Genomic DNA, 21,174 nt, shown 5'->3' on the forward strand with positions numbered 1-21,174 from the left:
ACCCTACGTGGGACAGGGGCCGTGTCCATCCTGGTCTGCTACTCCGGCGCTTGGTACGTACTAAGCGCTCAACAAAGTGCCGTCGTCCCTCTCTGCTCGGAGCCTGCAGTGCTCTCGGCAGAAGGGACGGAAAGAATAATAATTTAAAATAATCCTCTGCCCCTCAGTGACTCGCCCATCGTCACGTGACCCTCAGCCACTCGCCGTACTTGCACGTTGGTCATTTCTCCCCCGATTAGACCGTAAGCCCGTCAAAGGGCCGGGACCGTCTCTGTTAACGATGTGTACATTCCGAGCGCTTAGTACAGTGCTCTGCGCATAGGAAGCGCTCAATAAATACTATGGAATGAATTTCCCCTCACTCTTTTGCCATCAGCAGTCAGACAATTGTATTTACCGAGCGCCTGTTGTGTGCGGAGCACCGTACTGTTGGAGAGTACAATATAAGAGACGCGATGCCTGTCCGCAAAAGGCTTAGAGTTGTGTGGAAGCCCCCACTGGAGGTGCTGAGCGTCTGCCAGCCGGACAACCGCCCGCTTTGGGCAGTAAACCTGAGGCCGGGGGCACGTCCACTAATGGAGGATCCCAATTGCCCGGTCAAGGCTCCGCCTGCTGCAGCACTCAAATATCTGTGAGCGAAGGAGACGTCGCTTCCTCACCCGGGAGTGACCCCTGCACCTGCCCCAAGCCAACCCAGCCAGTCCCACGACGGCGCTGGGCTCCAACGGCCGTGAGGCGAGCCCACCGGACGCCTCAGCCCCCACCACTGGTCAAGGTCACAGCCCCGACTGGCCTCCGCAGGATGGGCCCAGGCAAATGGGCGGATGGGACGGAGCGGGGAGCCAGTCGTGGGACCCAAACTCGGGAGGAGGAGCAGAACTAGGAGGAGGAGGAGAGAGAAGAGGAGGACAAAGGCGTCCGGAGTCCCGTCCACCCACACTGGGCGGGCGCACACATAGGCCTAGTGCACAGAGCGCGGGCCTGAGAAGCAGCGTGGATCAGCGGAAGGAGGCCGGGCTCGGGAGACAGAAGTCACGGGTTCTAATCCCGGCTCCGCCGCTTGCCGGCCGTGTGACTTTGGACAGGTCACTTCACTTCTCTGGGCCTCAGTGACCTCACCTGTCAAATGGGGATGAAAACCGTGAGCCCCACGTGGGACAACCTGATCACCTTGTATCCCCCCCCCCGGCGCTTAGAACAGTGCTTTGCACATAGTAAGCGCTTAACAAATACCACCATTATCATTATCATTAGTGTTATGGGCCTGGGAGTCAGAAGGTCATGGGTTCTAATCTTGGCACTTGTCTTGCACGGCCCTGGGCAGGTCACTTTACTTCTCTGGGCCTCAGTTGCCTCGTCTTTAAATGGGGATTGAGACAGTGAGCCCCACGTGGGGCAGGGGCCGTGTCCAACCTGATCTGCTCATATCCACTCCGGCACTCGGTCCCTACTAAGCGCTTAACGAGCATCACGATCATTATGTAAGGAGCGGTGCTCTCGGCAGAAGGGACCAAAGAAGGGAGGACGGGATCGTGGGCCACCCCCAAGCCCTTCCCCTCGGCCGACACCCCGGGTCTAGGGTCGGCGGGCTGGCAGCACCCCATCCGTGGGTTGCCAGGAGCGGAGGCTCGCGCCGCCGAGGATCAGGCCACACGGGGATTTACGTAACTTCCTTTTCCTTTAATTCTTCAGATGTGAAAGCCCCTGAGCAAGTTCCCCACCCACCCGCCCCGTTTCCCCCCCGCCCCGAGACTCTGGTCAGCAGGAGACCCCCACTGCCTCTCCGCAGCCCTCCTCCTTTCTCCCCTCCAGCTCATCCCATCGCCCACCGGAGGCGGGGAGGGGTGGTGGGCAGGAGGGAGAAAGGATACCCTGCGCCCAGGGGGCCTGGAAGGAGGGGGTGGGATCGTCGCTGTGGGGATCGGCCAATTGGAGGGTTGGGATCGGGCTGGAGGTGACTGAGGCTCTTGGGGGGGGGGGGGACCCGCGTGGCCCGTGCCCGCCTCGGCAACGTCCCCTCCTCCGGCCCCGGGGAGAAGGGGAGGGGGTCGGGCGCCCCCAGAACATGCTGCCCCCCACCCCCCTAGGTGGCCTCCAACTCTGCTACAAGACGGTGGCGCTGGCCGCGTCCGGGCTGCGGGGGTCCTTCACGCCGACGATGAAGTTGTTGGTCCTCCGGCCCCCGTGGACCCAGGCCAGGGTCTCCACCCTCTCCACCCGGTGGCCCCGGGCTTCCAGGAGCTCCGCCTCTTCCTCCGTGAACTCACCTACAAGACAAGGGGTCCCGGGTAGGCCCTCGGCCGCGGGGCCGGGAAGCCGGGCTCCCGATGAGTTCACGGCGTTGCCGTCCTCGCCGCTCCGCGGGACCCTCTCGGCTCAGCTCGGGGCAGAGAAGCCAGCCAGCCCCGCCCCGGGCCCCCCGGGCAGCGGCCACCGCCCCGAGCCCGGCCCCGGCGGCGGACCGGCCCCCCGTTGCCCGAGCCCGCGGCCTCTCCCTCACTCACCGTCCACCTGGAGGACATCGGTCTGGAGTTGGGGATGCAGCCGGCCCAGGGCGAGGCTGTCGCTGAGGTTCCTGTTCAGGTTCAGGACGCTCACCAGAACCTGCAGGGAAGGAAAACGGGCACCGACGGCTACGGCGGCCGAAGAGGGAGCGCCGCTCGGACGGGGAGGCCGCCTGAGCCGACGGGCAGACCCACGGGCCGACGGACGGTCGCGAGGGCCGACGGGCAAGACGGGCGGAGAGGCCGACGGACAGATCAACCGACAGAGGGGCAGACGGGCCGACGGACGGATGGACAGAGAGACAAACGGGAAAGCCGACGGGGAATCCAACAGTCGGGCAGGCCGACAGAAAAGCCGACGTTCGCCCGGGAGGCGGGGGTGACCGACTGGAGGCGGTCGGGGTCGATCGGGGAAGGGATCCCGGAGGAGGGGGCGTTGCGGCAGGTTTTGAAGGACGGAGGGCGAGGCAGAGGGGCGGGCGTGAAGTCTTAGGCCGAGAGGCGACGGGAGAGAGGAGGGGGAAACGGGCGGCCGAGGGGGGAAGGGCGGCGTGGACCGGGCGGGCAGCCCGGCCCCTCACCTGGACGAGGCTGCTCAGGCCGCGGGAGGCCCCATCGGCCCCCAAGGTCAAGTAGGTCCCGCACAGCCCCTCGGCCGGCCGCACCACCGTGGGTAACAGGAAGGACAGGGGCCTCTTCCCAGGCTGCACGCCGTTCTTCTGCGAGGGGCAGGGGAGGAGACAGGGCGCGAGGAGGCCTCAGGGGTCCGGGCCCGGCCTCCGCCTCCCCGCGGCCCGGGGAGGGCCGGCCGGAAGCCTCGACCGGGGCTCGTCCCCCGTTCCGGCTCTGTCAGGTCAGGCCAGGCCAGGCCAGGGGCCGCTCGGGACCGGGCCCTCCCGCCCACTCCCAGCCGGAGCTCCGAGCGGCCAACGGGCCTCGGGTCTGAGACCCCGAGCACCTGGGAGGGGCAGCCGGGAGGAGGCGGAGAGGGCGGTGGGGGGCAGGACCAAGTAGAGAGTCCTAGCACCCTGCAGGCTCCGCCCTGGCACCTGCGGGCACCGCCCGGGCACCTCACTCCAACTCCCAGACGCCGACCTCGCGCCCGCGGGCGACGCCCTCGGACGCCACCTCCGTACGCCGCGGACGGCGCCCCGACCCCCCCCCCCCCCGAAGGCGCCGCCCCGGTACCCCGCCGAGAGCGCCCTCGCCCCCGCAAGCACCGGCTTGGCACCGGCAGGCACCGCCCTGGCCCGCCGCTGCTCCTCTACGGCCGCTCCGGGCGGAGCCCGTGGCAACGGGCGGGAGGTGGAGCCCGCCGGAGGGGGACCCCGGAGGGCTGGGGCTCCCAGCGTCCACGCGCGGCCTTCCCAACCCCCTCCCGAGGAGAGGGGCGAAGGGGAGGGGGCCGGGGACCGGGCGGTGGCGAGGGGCCCTACTGGGTTGGCGGCGGCCGGGCCAGCTGCGGTCTTGTTGGGCCAGGAGAAGTCCAACATCTGGCTGTTCAGCAGGATCCCGGAGGGGGTCATGATGCCGCTGCCAAACGGGCGGTTCAGGGAGCTGGCGGGAGAAGTGGGCCAGGTGGGCCGCCCGCCCACCGCCCGCCCTCGGGTCCGCGACTCCCGCCCCCCTCTCGCCGCTCCTCGTGCAGGTGGACGGAGCGGAGAATTCGGGGGCGGGGGTGCCCCCCCGCCGGGTGACCCCGGGCAAGTCACGACCTCTCCGTGGGCCTCGGCTTCCCTCCCCCGTCTCTTCAACGGCAGCACAGGGGCGCCGAGGGGGTCGAATGTGTTCGGTGGCAGAGCCAACCCGCCACGGAGGGGGTGGGAGACGGCGTGATCGACGGGTGAGTTTTCGGCGAGGGCGGGGCAGATGTCAAGCCGCGTGCAGCCCCTAGAGAAGGTTGCCGGTCCCCGGCCCCGAGGAACGGCTCCCCTCCGGCGGCGGCCTCCGCTGACGTCCCCCGGCCCCGCGGACGCCGGACTGCCCCGACCCCACCCCCCGCCCCCGTCCCATCTCACACACACAGACACACTCCGGGATCCCGACTTCGCCCCTCAACCCTCCGGCCGTGCCCCCGACTCCAGTCTCCCTCCGGGCTGGGAGGGGCATCGGGCGAGGGAAGAGACCCGCCGGAACGCAGTAATAACAAATCGTAATAATTAGGGTATTCGTTAAGCGCTTACTATGCGCCAGGCACCGTACTGAGCGCCGCGGTGGATTTGGTGCCCGAATCGGGTCGGGCACCATCCCCGTCCCACGTGGGGCTCGCGGTCTCAATCCCCATTTTGCAGATGAGTTAACCGAGGCCCGGTGAAGTAAAGCGACTTGCCGAAGGACACCCGGCAGACAAGTGGCGGAGCCGGGATTAGAACCCGTGACCTCCCGACTCCCGGGCCCACGTTCTAGCCACCGCGCCACGTTCCCGCCCTCCGCCCCGGATGCCCCCCGGGGATCCAGGGAGGAGGCCCGGACCCGCCCTCCTCCTCGGCGAGGCCCGTACCTGACCACCGCAACGATGAAGTCATCGGGCCCCATCACCAGCACCTGGGCGGCCGAGGGGCCCCCGTCAAGCGGGAAGACGGGCAGCGTCGGGCCAGGGGCCGCCTGGGAGTCGTCGATCTGCTGCCGCAGGAACGCGGCCTCCGGCTTGCTGCGGGGTCACCGGAGGACACGGAGGACGTCCGGGGGCGCCGGGAGGAGGGGAGGAAGGGGTTCAGCGACCCAGCCCCGAGCCTGGGCACCGCTGCTACGGGCAGGGGGCCGGAGGCCCAGCCCGCGGTGTGGCCGGGATGGGGAGGGAAGGAAGTGAGGAGAGGATACAGAACTGACAGGAGGAGGGATGCGGAGGGAGGGAGGAAGGGATGGAGAGGGAGGAGGGAGGGGGGGAGGAACCCCAGCAGCAGGGAAGGGGGACAACGGTAATGTTGGGAAGGAGAGGGAGGGTCTCTCCGTCCCCTTTTGGCATTCCCGCGGGGTCTCCCCAGTCCTGCGACCGGCCCGCGGGAATGTAGGGGTACGGGGATGCCTCTCCCCCATGTCTGTGGCGCAGCCTGACCCGCGGCCCACGCCCAGGCGCGCGCAGACGCCCCCGCACCGGGGATACGCCCCCTCCTTCTCGGGCCACAGCGGTGCTGGGGAGAGGCGGCTCTGCGGTGCCCTCCCGGAACCCTCCTACGGAAACGCCCGGGCAGGGGGCACGGCTCGCCGCCCCCAAACCTGGCCGCCCCTCGTCCAGGGCCCGGTCAACCCCTCGAGGCCCCCGCCCCGACGGCCAAGTCCCCGGCCCACCTGAGCATGTCCTCTGTGCTGTGGGCGATGGACGGGGAGAAGGAGGGGTCACCCAGACTGCTGGCTAGGCTCAGTGCGATCTTCAGGGTCTGGGGGAGGAGAGGGCGTGAGGGAAGCAGAGGAGAGTCAGGGATGGGGCGGGGTGGGGGCGGGAGGGGTCACACACGCACCTCTCCTCTCCCCGTCACCATCACTGGCCCCGAACACCGGAGGAGCCGCCACGGCTCTCGGTGGCCCAGCCGTCCCTTCACCCTCGCCACCCTCCCGGGTTTCCGGGGGAGTCGGGGACGGCACCGGTCCGCACCCCCGCCCCGGGTGTCCCCAGCCCAGAACCCCCCAACCCGAGGCTGCGGCAGGGTGGGACTACCGCCCCGACGCCTTGGCCCAAGCCCCCCGGTCTCGGGGAGAGGAGCGGGGCTGGTCACCAACGTCGGCGTCAAATCCGGCCATCCCCAACCTCGCAGTGGCAAACCGGGGCCGAGGCGAGCCCGCCCGACTGCTTCCCGAGGGTAAGTAAATCTGCGCACAGCCCCCCACCACCACCCCAGGCCTAGGGCTCGCCGCCCCTCCCGTCACTGCCGGACGCCCACCCGGGAAGGGGCGCGGGGAAGCGTGGGGGGGGGGAACGCATGGGGGGGATCAGACTAGTCCCCTGTAAGCCACTTGCGGGCAGAGGACACGCCTTACGCTACTGATACCGACAGGCAGCACGGACAGACGGACGGGAGGAGGGCTAGACGGACCGCAGGGAGGCCGGACGGGAGGCCCGGTGGACCCCGGGGGTCCATTCCCCCTCTAAGCCGCCCCCACGTGCTCCCCCGCGTCCGTCCACCTGCTTCCGGCAGCGGCGGTCGGCCAGGGGAAGCGCCGGGGGAGCCGTACCTCGGCCTCCCAGTGCAGGGCCTGTTCCCGCGACACCGCGCCGGACAGGTTGAAGCCCTCCAGGATGTTGAGAGCGGTGATGAGGGCAGGGCCCGCATGCGGGGGCGGGGGGCTCAGCACCAGATGGCCTGAGAGGAGAGGAGAGGAAAGGAAGGGAGGGAGGGAGGGAGGGAGGGAAAAATGGGAGAGTGGGGAGGACCCCACCGAGTCGGTCGCGCATTCATCCTCAAAACCCACCCGGGACTGGATCCGACCTAATTATCTTGTAGCTACCCCTCAGCTACCTACCCCAGCACGTGGCACAGAATAAGGCCTTAACACACCCCAACATCACCGTTTTGGGGAATGGGTCTCCGTCTTTCTGATATATTTTGGTATCTGCGAAGCGCTTATTAGGTGTCGACCGCTCTCCTAGGCGCCGGGGTAGATGCGAGTCGATCGGGTCGGACCCGGCCGCTGTCCCACGGAGGGCCCGCGGTCCGAATAGGAGGCAGAGCGGGTAACGGATCCCCGTTTTACAGTTGAGGAAACCGAGGCACGGAGAACTGAAGCGACTTTCCCCAGGTGGTGCGACAGGTAGGTGGTGGGGCTGGGAGGAGAACCCAGGTCCTCTGACTCCCAGGCCCGGGCTCATTCCACCGGGCCACGCCGCCCACGCCCTCTCCTGCGCCCCTACGCCCCCCGGGCTTGGCTGTCTGACCCAGGCCCCGGGCCCGCCGGCGGAGGATGGTTTTCCCACTTGAACCCGCCATCTTCACTAGGAGAGGTTCTGGAGCCCGGGGAGCCCCACGACACTCGTGTCCATAGCCTCCATTTATTTTAATGCCCGTCTTCCCATCCGGACCGTAAGCTCCTGGAGGGCAAGGAACGTGTCTACCCACTCTGTTGCCTTGTACTCTCCCTCGCGTTCAGTACGGGACTCTGCACCCAGGAAGCGCTCAATAAACGCGACGGATCGACCGACGGGGAGGTCGGGGCCCGAGCCAGTTTGGCTCACAGGGTGGCCACCGACAGCGTTCGTGTCAGAGAAGCAGCGTGGCTCGGCGGAGAGGGCACGGGCTTAGGAGTCGGAGGTCACGGGTTCTAATCCCGCCTCTGCCACCCGTCAGCTGTGTGACTCTGGGCAAGCCACTTCACTTCTCGGCGCCTCGGTCACCTCAACTGTAAAACGGGGATTGAGACCGCGAGCCCCACGGGGGACAACCTGCTTCCCTTGTATCGACCCCAGGGGTTAGAACAGTGCTCGGCACATAGTAAGCGCTTAACAGATACTAACATTATTATTATTACGTGAGTGTATCGACGATCGCCCAACACACACACACTCCCCACGCCCCCACCCACTCTCCCCGTGACGGTGGGGAGGAGGTTTGGGGGGAAGGTCCCCGGTGTATGGGAGGGATAGGGCAGGGCGGGCACCCCCCCGGCCCCGAGGAGCGGGGTGCGTTACCACGGTAGATGCCGTGCACGGGGCTCTCCACCAGGACGCTGTAGTTGTGGAAATCTTCTTCGGTCAGTACTCCTCCAGCCTGCTGCACCTGCGACGCAAAGGCGGAGCCAATGACGGGTGGAGCCAAGGAGGGGCAGAGCCCCCCTACATCTTCTCCTCCCTTCCCCTCCGACCCCAACCCGGTGCACGCGAGATGCACCTGGACAGAGCGTGCGGAGGAGCGGCCTCCCTCCGACTGCGGCCGCCCGGGGAATAATAACTGCAGCGTGTGCTAAGCACCTTCTCTGTTTCGAAGGCATACCGTGTGCCAACCGTAAACCAAATGCCCCCCAGAGCCCCTCCCCACCCGGTACACCCCTGTGGCTCCTGCCCCGACCCCTCCCGCTCGCCACCGTCGGACACCCCCTGGCCCTCAGCCCGGGGTCCCAGTCCGACGGGCACAGAAGAGTTGGCCAAGGGGGGGCCTGCAGAGCGTAGGCACGTCTGGAAAGGCTAGTCCAGAAGTCCAGACCTCAGGGCAACCTCTTCCACCTCAAGTTCATCCTAGCGAGAAGCGGCGTGGCTCAGCGGCAAGGGCACGGGCTTGGGAGTCAGAGGACCTGGGTTCCAATCCCCGGTCCGCCACTTGTCCGCTGTGTGAGCTTGGGTGAGCCGCTTAGCTTTTCTGCGCCTCAATTTTCTCGACTGTAAAATGGGGGTTAAGACTGTGAGCCCCACGTGGGACAACCCGATTACCTGGTATCTACCCCGGTGTTTAGAACAGTGCTTGGTACCTCGTAAGCGCTTCACACACACCATGCTTATCATTAACTCTGCTCTCCTCTGCCCAGCAAAATTATTTTTTCAACCTTACTGCCTCCCACGCCCATTGCCCTCACCGATTATTCCACACTTTTAACTCCCTCCTTAAATCCCCTGACCCCTCTCCTCCTCCGTCCCTTGCCCCTAATGACCGGGCCACCTATTTTCCTGAGCAAGTTGAGAGCAGCGGGGGTGATCTCCCTAAAATCTTCCCTGCTCCTCTCCAGTCCCACCCTCTTCTTGCCCCTTCTTCAACTCTCCCACCTTTCCCAGGAGTATCTCGAGAGGAGATCTCCCGCCTTCTCTCAAAATCCACGCCCGCCACCTGTGCCTCCGACCCCATCCCCTCACGCCTTATCAAAGCGCTTGCGCCTTCCCCTTCTTCCTTCCCTGACCGACATCTTAAACGGTTCCCTCTCCAATGGCTAGTTCCCCGCTGCTTTCAAATGTGCTCACGTCTCCCTTATTAATAATAGTTACGGTATTTGTTAAGCGCTTACTATGTGCTGTGACTGTTCTAAGCGCTGGGGGGAGACACGGGGTAATCAGATCGTCCCACGTGGGGCTCCCATTTTTTAAATCCCCATTTTTACAGACGAGGTAACTGAGGCTCAGAGAAATGAAGCGACTTGCCCAAGGTCACACGGCAGGCAAGTGGCGGAGTTGGGATCAGAACCCACGACCTCTGACTCCCAAGCCCGGGCTCTTTCCACTAAGCCACGCTGCTTTTAAAAAAAATCCTCCCCTGAGGCCCCCTCCGGTTATCTTCCCGATCTCCCTTCTCCTATTCCTCTCAAAACCCCTTCAGTGAGTCGTCTACACCCGCCATCTCCAGTTCCTCCCCTCCAACTCTCTCCTTGACCCCACTCAATCTTTCTTCCACCCCCTTTCCTCAACAGAAACTGCCCTGTCAAAGGTCACTAATGATCTCTTTGCCAGATCCAACGGCTTCTATTCCCTCCTAATCCTCCTCGACCTCTCGGCTGTCTTGGACGCCGTCGACCACCCCCTTCTCCCGGAGACATTATCCAACCTCGGCTTCGCTCCCGGCTCTCCCCCATCTCTCTGGCCACTCATCCTCTTTCGCGGGCTCTTCCTCCGCCTCCCACCCCGTAACTGTGCGAGTCCCTCAAGGTTCAGTTCTGGGTGCCCTTCTACTCTCCATCTACACCCACTCCCTTGTCGAACTCATTCACTCCCTTGGATTCAACTTCCATCTCTGTACAAACGTTTCCCCAGATCGCCATCTCCGGCCCTGACTTCTCTCCTTCTCCCCAGGCTCACTTTTCCTCATGCCTTCAGGCCCTCTCCAATTGGACTTCCCACCAACACCTCACACTCTATCTTGTCCAAAACACAACTCCTCATCTTCATACCCAAACCCCGCACTCCCCGCTGACTTTCCTGTCACTGTAGACAGCACCACCCTCCTTCCTGTCTCGCGAGCCTGTAACCTCAACACTGTGCTCGACATCTCTCTCGCTCAACCTACATATTGATAATAATAATAATAATAATAATCACGGTATCTGTTAAGCGACTGCTAGGTGCCGAGCACTGTACTAAGCGCTGGAGTGGATCCCCCCAGGTGGGGCTCACAGTCTTCATCCTCATTCTAGAGATGAGGTAACTGAGGCACAGAGAAGTGAAGTGGCTTGCCCGAGGTCACACAGGAGACGGGTGGCGGAGCCGGGATTAGAAAGAACTACATCCTCTGACTCCCAAGCCCGGGCTCTTCCCACTGAGCCACGCCGATTCTCAGATATTCAATCTGTCCCTAAATCCTGTCGGTTTAACCTTTACAATACCGCTTAAATCCACCCTTTCCTCTCCATCCAAACTGCTATCACGTTAATCCAAGCACTAATCCTATCCTCCCTTGGTTATTTCATCACCCTCCTCGCTGACATTCCCTGCCTCCTGTCTCTTTCCACTCCAGATTTGACTCTGCTGCCGGTACCATTCTTTTTTTTTTTTTTAATGGTATTTGTTAAGCATTGACGACGTGCCAGGCACCGTGCTAAGCCCTGTACTACGCATTTTTCTACCAAAACGTTCAGTCCGTGTTTCCCCGTTCCTCAAGAACCTCCAGTGGTTGGCCATCCACCTCCGTATCGGAGAGAAACCGCTCACCGTCGGCTTTAAAGCAATCGCCTCGCCCCCTCCTAGCTCGCCTCACTGCTCTCTTGGTTCATTCATTCACTCGATCGTATCTGAGCGCTAACTGTGTGCACAGCACTCTACTAAGTCCTTGGCGAGTACAATCTGGCAACAGAGAGAGACAATCCCTACCCAATAACGGGCCCAACTCAGCCCGTACACTTCGCTCCACAAATGCCAACCTACTCACTGCACCTCGATCTCGTCTCACACCTATGGCCTCAAATGCCCTCCCTCTCCTATCGGACCGACGATCACCCTCCCCAGCTTAAAAGCCTTACTGTAGGTACACCTCCTCCTAGAGGGCTTCCCGACTAGGCCCTCACCTCCTCTTCTCCCACTCCCGTCTGCACCGCCCTTCGCACGTGGACTGGATCTATTCGACCCTCCCTCACCCCTCCCTCAGAAAGAAAGCACTTATGTGCAGATCCGTAACGTACTCATTTATATCGACGTCTGTCTCCATCTCTGTAAGCTCACCGCGGGCGGGGAACGAGTCCGCCCGCTCTGCTATATCGTACCCTCCCGAGCGCTTAATACGGTACTGTGCACCCAGTGAGCGCTCAATAAATAAGATCGATGGTCAGCAAGGAGCTGGGAAATGGATTCAATTAACGAGGGGTCGGACCCGGCCCCACTGATGTCACCCTCCTCCCCCCAGCCCGGCCCCGGTGACACGTTACCCCCACACGCCGCCCACCTCAGACACCATCTCCTGGGTCAGGTTGCTGCCGTCGTAGAAGGCCGCGCCCCCCGCGGAGCTCAGCGCGGCCAGGGTGGCCGCCAGGTCCGGCCGCCGGACGAACGTGCCCGGGAGCAGGGGGTGCCCTCCGGGCAAGAAGGTCTCTCGGAAGCGGTCCGAGGCATTGGACGGCTGCTGCTCTGCAATGGCCTGGGCTGGGCAGGGGGGACAGACGGATAGGTGGAGGGAGGAGGGGCGAGATGAGGCCGGGGGGGCATCCCGGAGCCATTTGGGGAAGGAGTGGTCTCAGCGGGAGGGAGGCAGGATGGCAGGGGAATGGGCGAGGGGCGAGGGCCCGGGGCGAGGGGGGGGGGGGGCGGCCGGGAGCAGCCTCCGCCGGGGAAGAGACGGGAGGCCGATGTCCAGACGGTTCCCACTCGAGGCCGGACTCCCCCCTCCAGCCTGGGCCCCGGACCCCGGCCACCCCAGGGATGGAGTCCGGATGGAAGGACGGATGCGGGGACCGTACGGGCCGGCTTTTCATCGATGACACAGGGGAAGACTGGGGGCTCTGGGGGGGGGACGGGCTTCAGAGTGCCAAAAGGTCAGGAGGGGGAGGGCCAACCTTCAAAATGTGAGAACGTGACCCTCCCCGCCCCAAACCTGGGGCCCGCCCATCCCGAGCCCAGCTCTGGACTCTGTCCATCTAGAGCGCGGGGACCAAGGGGCAGCTCTTGCCTGCCTCAGTCCCTGCCTGTGACCCTCCGGCCCCCACCCTCAGCCCCCAGCACCGGCCCCACCTCCCACCCCCGGCCCCGGCCGCACTGACCCAGATCTCGAGTTACGTTGAAGCCACCTTGAGCGACACCGGCCGCCAGAGCCAGCAGCTTGGACCACGGCAACCTGGGGCGGGGGAGGGTGGGTCAGACTGAGGGGGGAGCACGGTTAGAAGAGGATGGAGGGCGGGGGGCAGCCAGCTGGGCGGGAGCTGAGCATCTTCCCCGTGCCCCCCTCTTTCTCCTGCCTTAAATCCCCTTCAGGAAACCGGGCTCCGGAACGGTGTGCTACCCTCAAGCGGAATAAGAACCCTCGTGACCTCGGTGAAGCCGGGCAATCCCACACCCTGCCCCACGTGCTCTCGGCGCTTTCGCACCAGATCCCCTCGAGCTTCCCCTGACGACATCCCGGACCAGGGAGTGGGGGCGGCGGAGTCAGAGGAGGCGGGGATCCAGGATTTACAGGGGAAAAAACCGAGGCCCGGAAAGGTCGAGTGGTTTGTCCGTGGTCCCGCCGCAGGCCGAGCTGAGGTTGGGAGATTGGCATCCCCGGTTCCGTCTGGCTAACTCTTCGGGCCCCGCCTGGGTGAGGGGGGAATGGCACCCCTTCTCCCGGAGCAGACCTTACCTGCCAAAGAGTCGGTGGGCTTCCTGAAGGCCCCTCACCATCCCTGGGACCCCCACCAAGAGCCCTGGCTGGCGGGGAGAGGGAGCGGGAGAAGGAGAGAGAAGAGGAAGGGTCTAGTAAAGGGGAGGTCCTGGGGGAGGAGGGGTTTTGAGGGGACGGAGGGAGGGGTCGAGAGACCAGAGGAGAGAGGCTGAGCTTTCACCCTCCGCAGGGCCCCAGGAGGAGGGGGTTGGGGAGTCCGCAATCACCCACACTTCCGCTGCCCCACTCTTTAGGGTGGCCTCTAACTCCCCCCCTCCATCCCCCATCAAAGCCTCTCCCTGACCCCAAAGGAAGTTTCCTCCTGAGACCCTCCTTCCCGGTCACAGGCGATCGGAGGGCAGAAGTGACAGTCGAGGTCAAACGTCCCCCTCCCCCCCCCCACCCGTCCCAGGCCCAGCTCCCCAAGGAGGGAGGGGAAGGGAGGAGCCGGGCAGGGGGACGGTGGGACGGAGGGGGCTCCCAGGACCCACCCGCCCAGGGCCCCCGCCTCCATCCCCCCTTCCCGCCCCTGCCCCTCTCCACCTTGGTCTCCCAGTGCCTCCTCAGGGACTCCTCCTGCAGGGCCCAGGGGGCCGTCTCCCGGAAGTCAATCAGGCGGCTGTGGTTCCTCCGGATGTCATGGACCAACATCACCCCTCCCCTGAAGGGAGGAGAGCGCAGTGGGGGGGGCGGGAGAGGCGGGGAGAGCCAAGCGGGTGGAGGGGAGTGAGCACCCTGCTCCCCGACCAGGTGGGGCTGGAAATTCCAACCCCGGCCCGTTCTTCCCACCCGCCCTCGCGGGGGTCGGAAGGAGAGGGACGGCATCTCGGTGTGGCCGGTCAGCCCCCCCCCGTCCCCAAGCCGAGCTGACGGCGGAGAGCCAGGCTAAGACGGGAGCCTCGGGGGCCGCGGCCCCGTCCGGGCGCGGGGCGGGAGGAAGGGGGGGCTGGGGTGAGGACGAGGGCCACCCTTTGGCCCAGTTGGGCGGACACCGGATACTTTAATCTCCTCCGACTACCGGAGGAGCCAAGCAGGGGAGCCAGCAGGAAATGCTGAAGATGGGGAGAAGATCAGGTCCGGCCCCGGGCCCTTCGTGTACCGTGGGCGGGTGGGCTGGGGGGCCGGAGGCCGGGGCCAATCCGGGCCGGGCTCGGCTTCGCAGGCGGCCGGGCCGGGTTGGGCTCCCTCCCCGGCCGCCTTCCCGCCCCAGCCGCAGAGGAGCCGTGATCCCCTTCTCCCTACCCGGGGCTCAGATAACAGGCTTTGGCTCATGCAAGTTGAGGGGGCGGGGGAGAGCGCTGTGGACCCGAAGGAGTGGGGCCCGGCTCCGAGTTCCAATCCGCCTCGGAATCCTTCCCCCGCCCCGGACCTCACGACCCTCGGCCTCGGCGCCGAGCGGAGCCCCCGCCCGAGGCGGCCCCGGCCACTCACCCGCCCAGGCCGGAGGCGTGCGGGGCGACGATGCCGACGCACAGGGCGGCGGCCACCGCGGCGTCCACCGAGGAGCCCTGTTGGCTCAGGACCTCGATGCCCAGGGCCGTGCAGCGGCTGGCGTCGGTCACCACGGCGCCCTGGTGGAAGATCTGGAGGACAGGGCGGGGGTCACCCTGGGCTGGGGACGCTCACTGAGGGAGGCCGAGGGCCCGCACTGGGCGGGGGGAAGAGGGGCGTCTCGAGGCGGGAAGAAGGTCTGCCTCTGTCGGGCTGGACTAAATTCCTTCCGGGTTCTCCGGGGCCAGAGCGCTGCAGCCGGGGTGTCCGGCCCGGCCGTCCGGGGCCGTCCGGCCCGTCTGATCGGGGTCACCCGCACCGCAGCTCTTTGGCGTCCTTTCCGCCCTCAGCGGCCCATGTGCGGTTTTGGTTCCTTGTGCCTGCCTCCGCCACAACACCCGCTTCAACTGAGCGCGAGGCGGTGGGCGGTGGGGGGGTGGAGGGCTTGACCCCAGCCCGGCGGGGACCCCCAGAGAGCACGGACCCACGAATCCAGCACTCAGGGCGGTGCCCGGAACACGCCCGGAGCACGGTACGAAGCAGAACTAGTAACGTGGGGTTTAACCGCCCACCCCGGCCCAAGTGGGTAACTCAGGGGCCGGCGGGGGGCCGGATCTCTTCTCCAAGCCGGGCCTCACCCGGGGGTGGGCGACGGGGGGAGGTGGGGGAAGTTCAAGAAAGGGGGCGACCCTGACTTCTCACTGGGCAGAGATTGGAGCCCTTGGGGCGGCGCTCCCCCGGCTCAGACCCAGGAGGGCAAGGGGAGGGGACGGGGAGTCGGGTTCCCGGGCGGAAGCAGCAGGGGCTGCCCCTCCCTCACGCGCCTCCAGCCTGAGGTGCCGGGGGGCCTCTCCTGGTCCGCCTTCCCCCGCCCCGCCGCCCCGCCGCCCCGGCTCACCTGGGGGTCCCCGAAGTAGATCTGCATGACCAGGGCGACGGTGACCCCGGTGGCGAAGGTGAGGCAGGCGGTGACGATGACCGTGAGCCCGTCCTGCCGGCAGGAGCAGCCCCCCGAGAAGGGATCTTTGCTGGTCTCCCGCAGCGGGGGCGCGTCCTGGCTGCCCATCTCCGAAGGGGTCGAGGGCAGCCGCTGCAGCCGGGCCGACTTGAGGAAGGCGTCGGGGTCTGGGGGGCGGGAGCGGGGCGGGCTCAGACGGCCGACGGGAGCCCTCCCGCCACCGGCCCGGACCCCCACGGGACCCCCGGGTCCCCGCCGGACCACCGGGCGCCCGCCTGGCCGGGCCAGCTGCTCGGCGTGGGCACCTGGGAGCCTCTGGCCCGGTGCCCGGCCCGGTACCCGCTTCCTGGACTTCCTCCCTGGGCTCTGCCTCTCCCCCACCCACGGTCTCACCTTTCAGCAGGTTCCCGCTGACGCACCGGGTCCCGGGCTGGGTGGCGCCGGGCAACCAGCTGGTCCCGCCCCAGCGGACTCCCGAGGCCGCCCCTTTGGCCTCGGTCTACCCTCCTCTGAGATGGGTCGGGATAATGACCGTGGTGTTTGTTCAGCGCTGAGTCTGCGCCCGGGACTGTCCTAAGCTCCGGGGCGGACACAAGGTAATCAGGTTGGACACACTACCTGTCTCAGTCTAAGGGGGAGAGAGAAAGGGGACCGAATCCCCATTTTCCGGAGGAGTAAACTGAGGCCCAGAGAAGGTAGGAGGCTTGTCCAAGGTCACGCAGCAGGGGAACGGCAGGGCCGGGATCGGACGGAGAAGCTGCATGGCCAGTGGATGGAGCCCAGGCCCGGGAGTCAGAAGGACCTGAGTTCTAACCCCGACTCTGCCACGGGTCTGCTGTGGGACCTTGGGCAAGTCGCTTCACTTCTCCGTGCCTCGGTTACCTCTTCCCTAAAATGGGGATTAAGACCGTGAGCCCCACGTGAGACACGTACTGTGTCCAATCTGAATAGCTTCTATCTAACCCTGCACTTAGTAGAGTGTCTGGCACAGAGTAAGTGCTTAACAAATACCACAAAAAATTTAAATTAAAAAAGGGCTTAATACCATAAAAAATTAAATTAAAAAAAACAAGTCCTCAGTCTCCCGGGCCCAGACTCTTTCCACTAGATCCAGCTGCTGCTTAGTAGCGTCAGTAGCGTTCCCCTCCCCTTCTCCGTCCCGTTCAAGAGGGCTTAAGGGAGATACCATTAACCGCTACATTGTACTTTTCCAAGCGCTTAGAACAGTGCTCTGCACATAGTAAGTGCTCGATAAAATCAATCGATTGACTGACAGAGTCAGGGGTGCTAGAGGGCTGCGCCGGGCCACTGGGGACGAGTCAGGTCAGGGATGGAGAGGGTAGAGTCGGGTGTGCTGGACGATCCGCGCTGGGCCGGGGGGAGGGCTGGGGATGGACAGGGGAGGATCGAGGGTGTTGGATGGCCCGGACTGGCTCACCGGAGCAGAGTCAGGGGCAGAGGGTAGAGAATCGGGGGGCCGGAGGGAGGACGGTGAACTTGGAGGGTGGGTGGGAGTCCAGAAAGGCGAGCAGCATCTGGGTTCTTCCAGAGCCCTGGACCGGATGGCCTTGGGGTGACCCAGAGACCATCCATTTCTCGCCCTCTGAACAGTTCTTCAGAATCTGCCTGCCCCTTCCTAAACCTCCTCCCACCTCCGGAGAAGCAGCCCGGAGAAGTACGCAGAGCCCGGGCCTGGGAGTCAGGAGGTCGCGGGTTCTAATCCCCGCTCCGCCGCTCGTCTATGTGACCTCGGGCAAGTCACTTTACTTCTCTGGGCCTCAGTTCCCTCATGTGTAAAATGGGGACTGAGACTGTGAGCTCCACGTGGGACAGGGACTGCGTCCAAAGCGATTCGCTTCTATCTATTCCAGTGCTTAGTACAGTGCCCGGCACACGGTAAGCGCTTAATAAATGTCATACTTAGTATTTTATTACCATTCCCCTCCCCCTCTGGGACAATCTCTGCCTCTTCTTTGTCACCACATGCGAAACGAGCAGCCTGGGAGCCTGAGCCCCACTCGAGCAGAGCGGGAGGGTCCGCCCGCCCCGAACCTCAGACCCGCAGAGAGGCTGGAAGCCCCCTCCCCGGGCTGCGTGGGGGGTCACACCAGGGACGGGCCTCCCAGCTTCACCTGAAAGGGCGGGAGGAGCAGGGAAGGGGGGGTGGCAACGGCAGAGGAGGGGGTCAGCCCGCAGCCCCGGATTTCCTCTCCGGGCAGCAGCCGGCTCCACCGGGAACCGGGTTCCCCAGCTTTCCCGAGCGGGCCGGGCTTCCCCTACAGCCCGGCCTGACTCCCGGGCCTGAATCCCCGCTGCGCGGGCCCGGCGAGGAGCCGAGTGGGAGGCCCCGGTGGCGGAGAACTGCAGGCGCTGGCTTAGAGCGGGGCCACGGAAGAGCAGCAACCGGTTTGGGGCCTTCGCCGAGAGGCAGGCCCCGATCTCATCACCACGGCAACCGTGGGTGACGACGCCAGGCTGGAAGGGAGAGCAGACGGTCGGGCGCCGGGGCCCGGAGAGGAGAACACCCGGGGTAGACGGGCAAGGACGGAAGGGCGGCGGGTAGGAAGGTGTCCTCTCGGCCGGGTGGCGGTCGGCCAAAGAGAAACCAGGGGTCTGGCCAGGTTGGGGGGCGCGGGGCAGGGTGGTACACCCCAAAGAGAGCTGGGGGCTGCAGGCGCACAAGGATGCGGGGGGCAGGAGGGTGGGGAGGGCCCTCTGACCTCCAGAAGAACCGGGATGGGAGAGGAGGACCAGCTCGGGGAAGGAGTCAGGAAGGTCCTTCCCCGGCTGGCCGCCCCCTCTCTCCACTCTGCCTGGGATCCTAACCCCCGCACCCCAAGCCTGCTCCGTCCCCGGAAGAGACGGGGAGTCGGCGACGGGGGAAGGGGGCCGGCACGACGGAGACCACGCGGGAGGACCCCCTCTCCCCCTCCATCTCACCTCCCCACCCTCTCCACCCCCAGGGGCCGGGGCAGTCCGGGGCCGGGGCCGGCCCTGGCAAGTCACCAGCTTTATTTCTATAAAAGACAACCAAGCTACGGGGGCGGGAGAGGACGGGGACCCGAGCCGCGGCCCGAAGGCCCGCGGATGCCGGGGGGGGGGGGGGGGCGCGGAGAGGAAAAAGGCTCGTGGGGGAGGGAGAGGAGGGAGGATGGAGAGAGCACCGCATCGGTGGCTGGAGGGATGAGGTATGCAGGACAGAGAAGCCGGGCGGGCGGGGGAGGCTGGCAGACAGACAAAGAGGGAGGCTGAGCCGGAGAGATCCCGGAACAAGTGGACGGAACCACAGCATCTCTGGGCTGGAAGGACCGTGACGGGGGTCATTTAGTCCAGTGTCCCGCCTCCACACGGCGGCACACACAAACCGTTTCGGCAGGATCGAGTCCCGCAGACGAGGAGGCTCTACGCCCTGCCGCCCTCATCGGTAAACAAAGCCGGAGCGGAGGCCCAGGCCTCCGAGTCGGCGAGAACTCTTCCTTATGTCTAAGGTGAACCCCTCCTGCGGCAGCTTCGGCCCATTCCCTCTTGCTCTGTCCTCAGCGGAGACGGAAAACAGCGGTCAATGGCCTCTGGGCAATGAATGACCCTTCACAGACTGGAGGGCGGGACAGGGGCCGCTCGGCTAGCTTCTCCTGGACAAATGAGAAGGGGCAGGGGAATGGACGATGGGATGGAGGATGGGGCGGGGGGACGGGAGGATGGGGCGGGGGGAACGGAGGATGGGGCAGGGGGTGGAGGATGGGGCAGGGGAGAGGAGGATGGGGCAGGGGAGAGGAGGATGGGGCAGGGGAGAGGAGGATGGGGCAGGGGGACGGAGGATGGGGCAGGGGGACGGAGGATGGGGCGGGGAGAGGAGGATGGGGTAGGGGAGAGGAGGATGGGGTAGGGGAGAGGAGGATGGGGCAGGAGGACGGAGGAGGGATGGGGACTGGAGGGAGGGATGGGGGATGGAGGGAGGGACGGGGGATGGAGGAAGGGGCAGGAGGATGGAAGCAAGGACAGCGGGATGGAAGCAAGGACAGGGGGATGGAGAAAGGGAAAGGGGATGAGGAAGGGCTAAGGGGATGGAGGAAGGGGCAGGGGGATGGAGGGAGGGGGCAGGGGGATGGAGGGAGGGGCCGGGGGATGGAGGAAAGGACAGGGGGATGGAGGAAGGGAAAGGGGGGGAGGGAAAGGGTGAGGGGATGGAGAAAGGGGCAGGGGGATGGAGAAAGGGGTAAGGGGGGATGGAGGAAGGCAAAGGGGGGATGGAGGAAGGCAAAGGGGGGATGGAGGAAGGCAAAGGGGGGATGGAGGAAAGGAAAGGGGGGATGAAGGAAGGGGCAGGGGTTCGAGGGAAGGGTTCGGGATGGAGGGAGGAGCCGAGGAGGAGGAGGAGGAGGAGGAGGAGGAGGGTGCGGGGTCGGGGAGGGAAGGGAAGGGAAGGGAAGGGAAGGGAAGGGAAGGGAAGGGAAGGGAAGGGAAGGGAAGGGAAGGGAAGGGAAGGGAAGGGAAGGGAAGGGAAGGGAAGGGAAGGGAAGGGAAGGGAAGGGAAGGGAAGGGAAGGGAAGGGAAGGGAAGGGGGTCCGCGGCCCCCGTCCGGGCGGGCGGCGTGTGGGCCCGGGCCCCGGCGGCGTCGGGGCTCACCGGTGTCGGGCTCCCCGAGGAAGACGTCCTCGTCCTTGCGGCAGCGCGGCGGGGCGGCGGGCGGCGGCTCCTCCTCGGGCAGCCGCGGGAAGCTGGTGATGCTCATGTAGTCCACCGGGGAGTAGGCGCCCAGGCCGCAGGGCCGCCGGCACTCCGACTCCGACGCCGCCGCCGCCGCCGTCGCCGTCGCCGCCATCCCCGCTCCCGCTCCACCGGGCCCGCGGCGAGAGGGACGACACCGGGGGGCGGGGCCTCGGCCGGGGCGGGACCGGCCGGGGGCGGGGGCACAGGCCACCCTCTGACCGGGAGGAGGAGGAGGAGGAGGAGGAGGAGCAGGAGGAGGAGGAGGAGAAGGATGGGTGGGCGCTCGCTCGGTGCCCAGCACCGTTCTAAGCGCCGGGAAGGATCCGAGGTCATCGGGTTGGCCCCCGTAGGGCGCACGGTCTCCATCCCCATTTGGCAGATGAGGTCACGGAGGCCCGGAGAAGAATGATCGCAATGATGTGGGTACTTCTTAAAAAAAAAAAAAGATGGTATCCGTTAAGCGCTTACCGTGCGCCAAGCGCCGTTCTGAGCGTTGGAGCGGATCCGAGGTCATCGGGTTGGCCCCCGTAGGGCGCACGGTCTCCATCCCCATTTGGCAGATGAGGTCACGGAGGCCCGGAGAAGAATGATCAGAATAGTAATGATGTCGGTATTTCTTCAAAAAATAAAAAATGATGGTGTTGGTTGAACGCTTACCGTGCGCCAAGCGCCGTTCCGAGCGCCGGAGCGGATCCGAGGTCATCGGGTTGGCCCCCGTAGGGCGCACGGTCTCCATCCCCATTTGGCAGATGAGGTCACGGAGGCCCGGAGAAGAATGATCGCAATGATGTTGGTATTTCTTAAAAAAAAGATGGTATCCGTT

General features: G+C 65.4%; 1 protein-coding gene across 2 annotated transcripts; it reads right to left on the bottom strand.

Moving 5' to 3' along the window:
* Positions 1–1,736: 1,736 nt before the first annotated feature.
* GGT7 (gamma-glutamyltransferase 7) lies at positions 1,737–20,478 on the bottom strand. Of its 2 annotated transcripts, XM_029080126.2 has the most exons (16): positions 20,268–20,353; positions 19,007–19,273; positions 15,582–15,808; positions 14,624–14,775; positions 13,736–13,853; positions 13,172–13,239; positions 12,597–12,670; positions 11,786–11,982; positions 8,125–8,212; positions 6,675–6,802; positions 5,793–5,881; positions 5,005–5,154; positions 3,941–4,061; positions 3,086–3,223; positions 2,505–2,604; positions 1,737–2,267 (listed from the first exon to the last, which is right to left on the bottom strand). In XM_029080126.2, exons 3-16 carry the CDS (start codon positions 15,747–15,749, stop codon positions 2,104–2,106), a joined length of 1,755 nt encoding a protein of 584 aa, XP_028935959.1. In that variant the 5' UTR covers positions 15,750–15,808; positions 19,007–19,273; positions 20,268–20,353; the 3' UTR covers positions 1,737–2,103. The 2 variants fall into 2 exon arrangements, with proteins under 2 accessions (XP_028935959.1, XP_028935958.1); XM_029080125.1 differs by lacking the exon at positions 19,007–19,273 and having other exon boundaries at positions 20,268–20,478.
* Positions 20,479–21,174: the final 696 nt, after the last annotated feature.

Source organism: Ornithorhynchus anatinus, chromosome 15 (genome assembly GCF_004115215.2).
Source record: "Ornithorhynchus anatinus isolate Pmale09 chromosome 15, mOrnAna1.pri.v4, whole genome shotgun sequence".
In the NCBI taxonomy this organism is placed as follows: Eukaryota; Metazoa; Chordata; class Mammalia; order Monotremata; family Ornithorhynchidae; genus Ornithorhynchus; species Ornithorhynchus anatinus.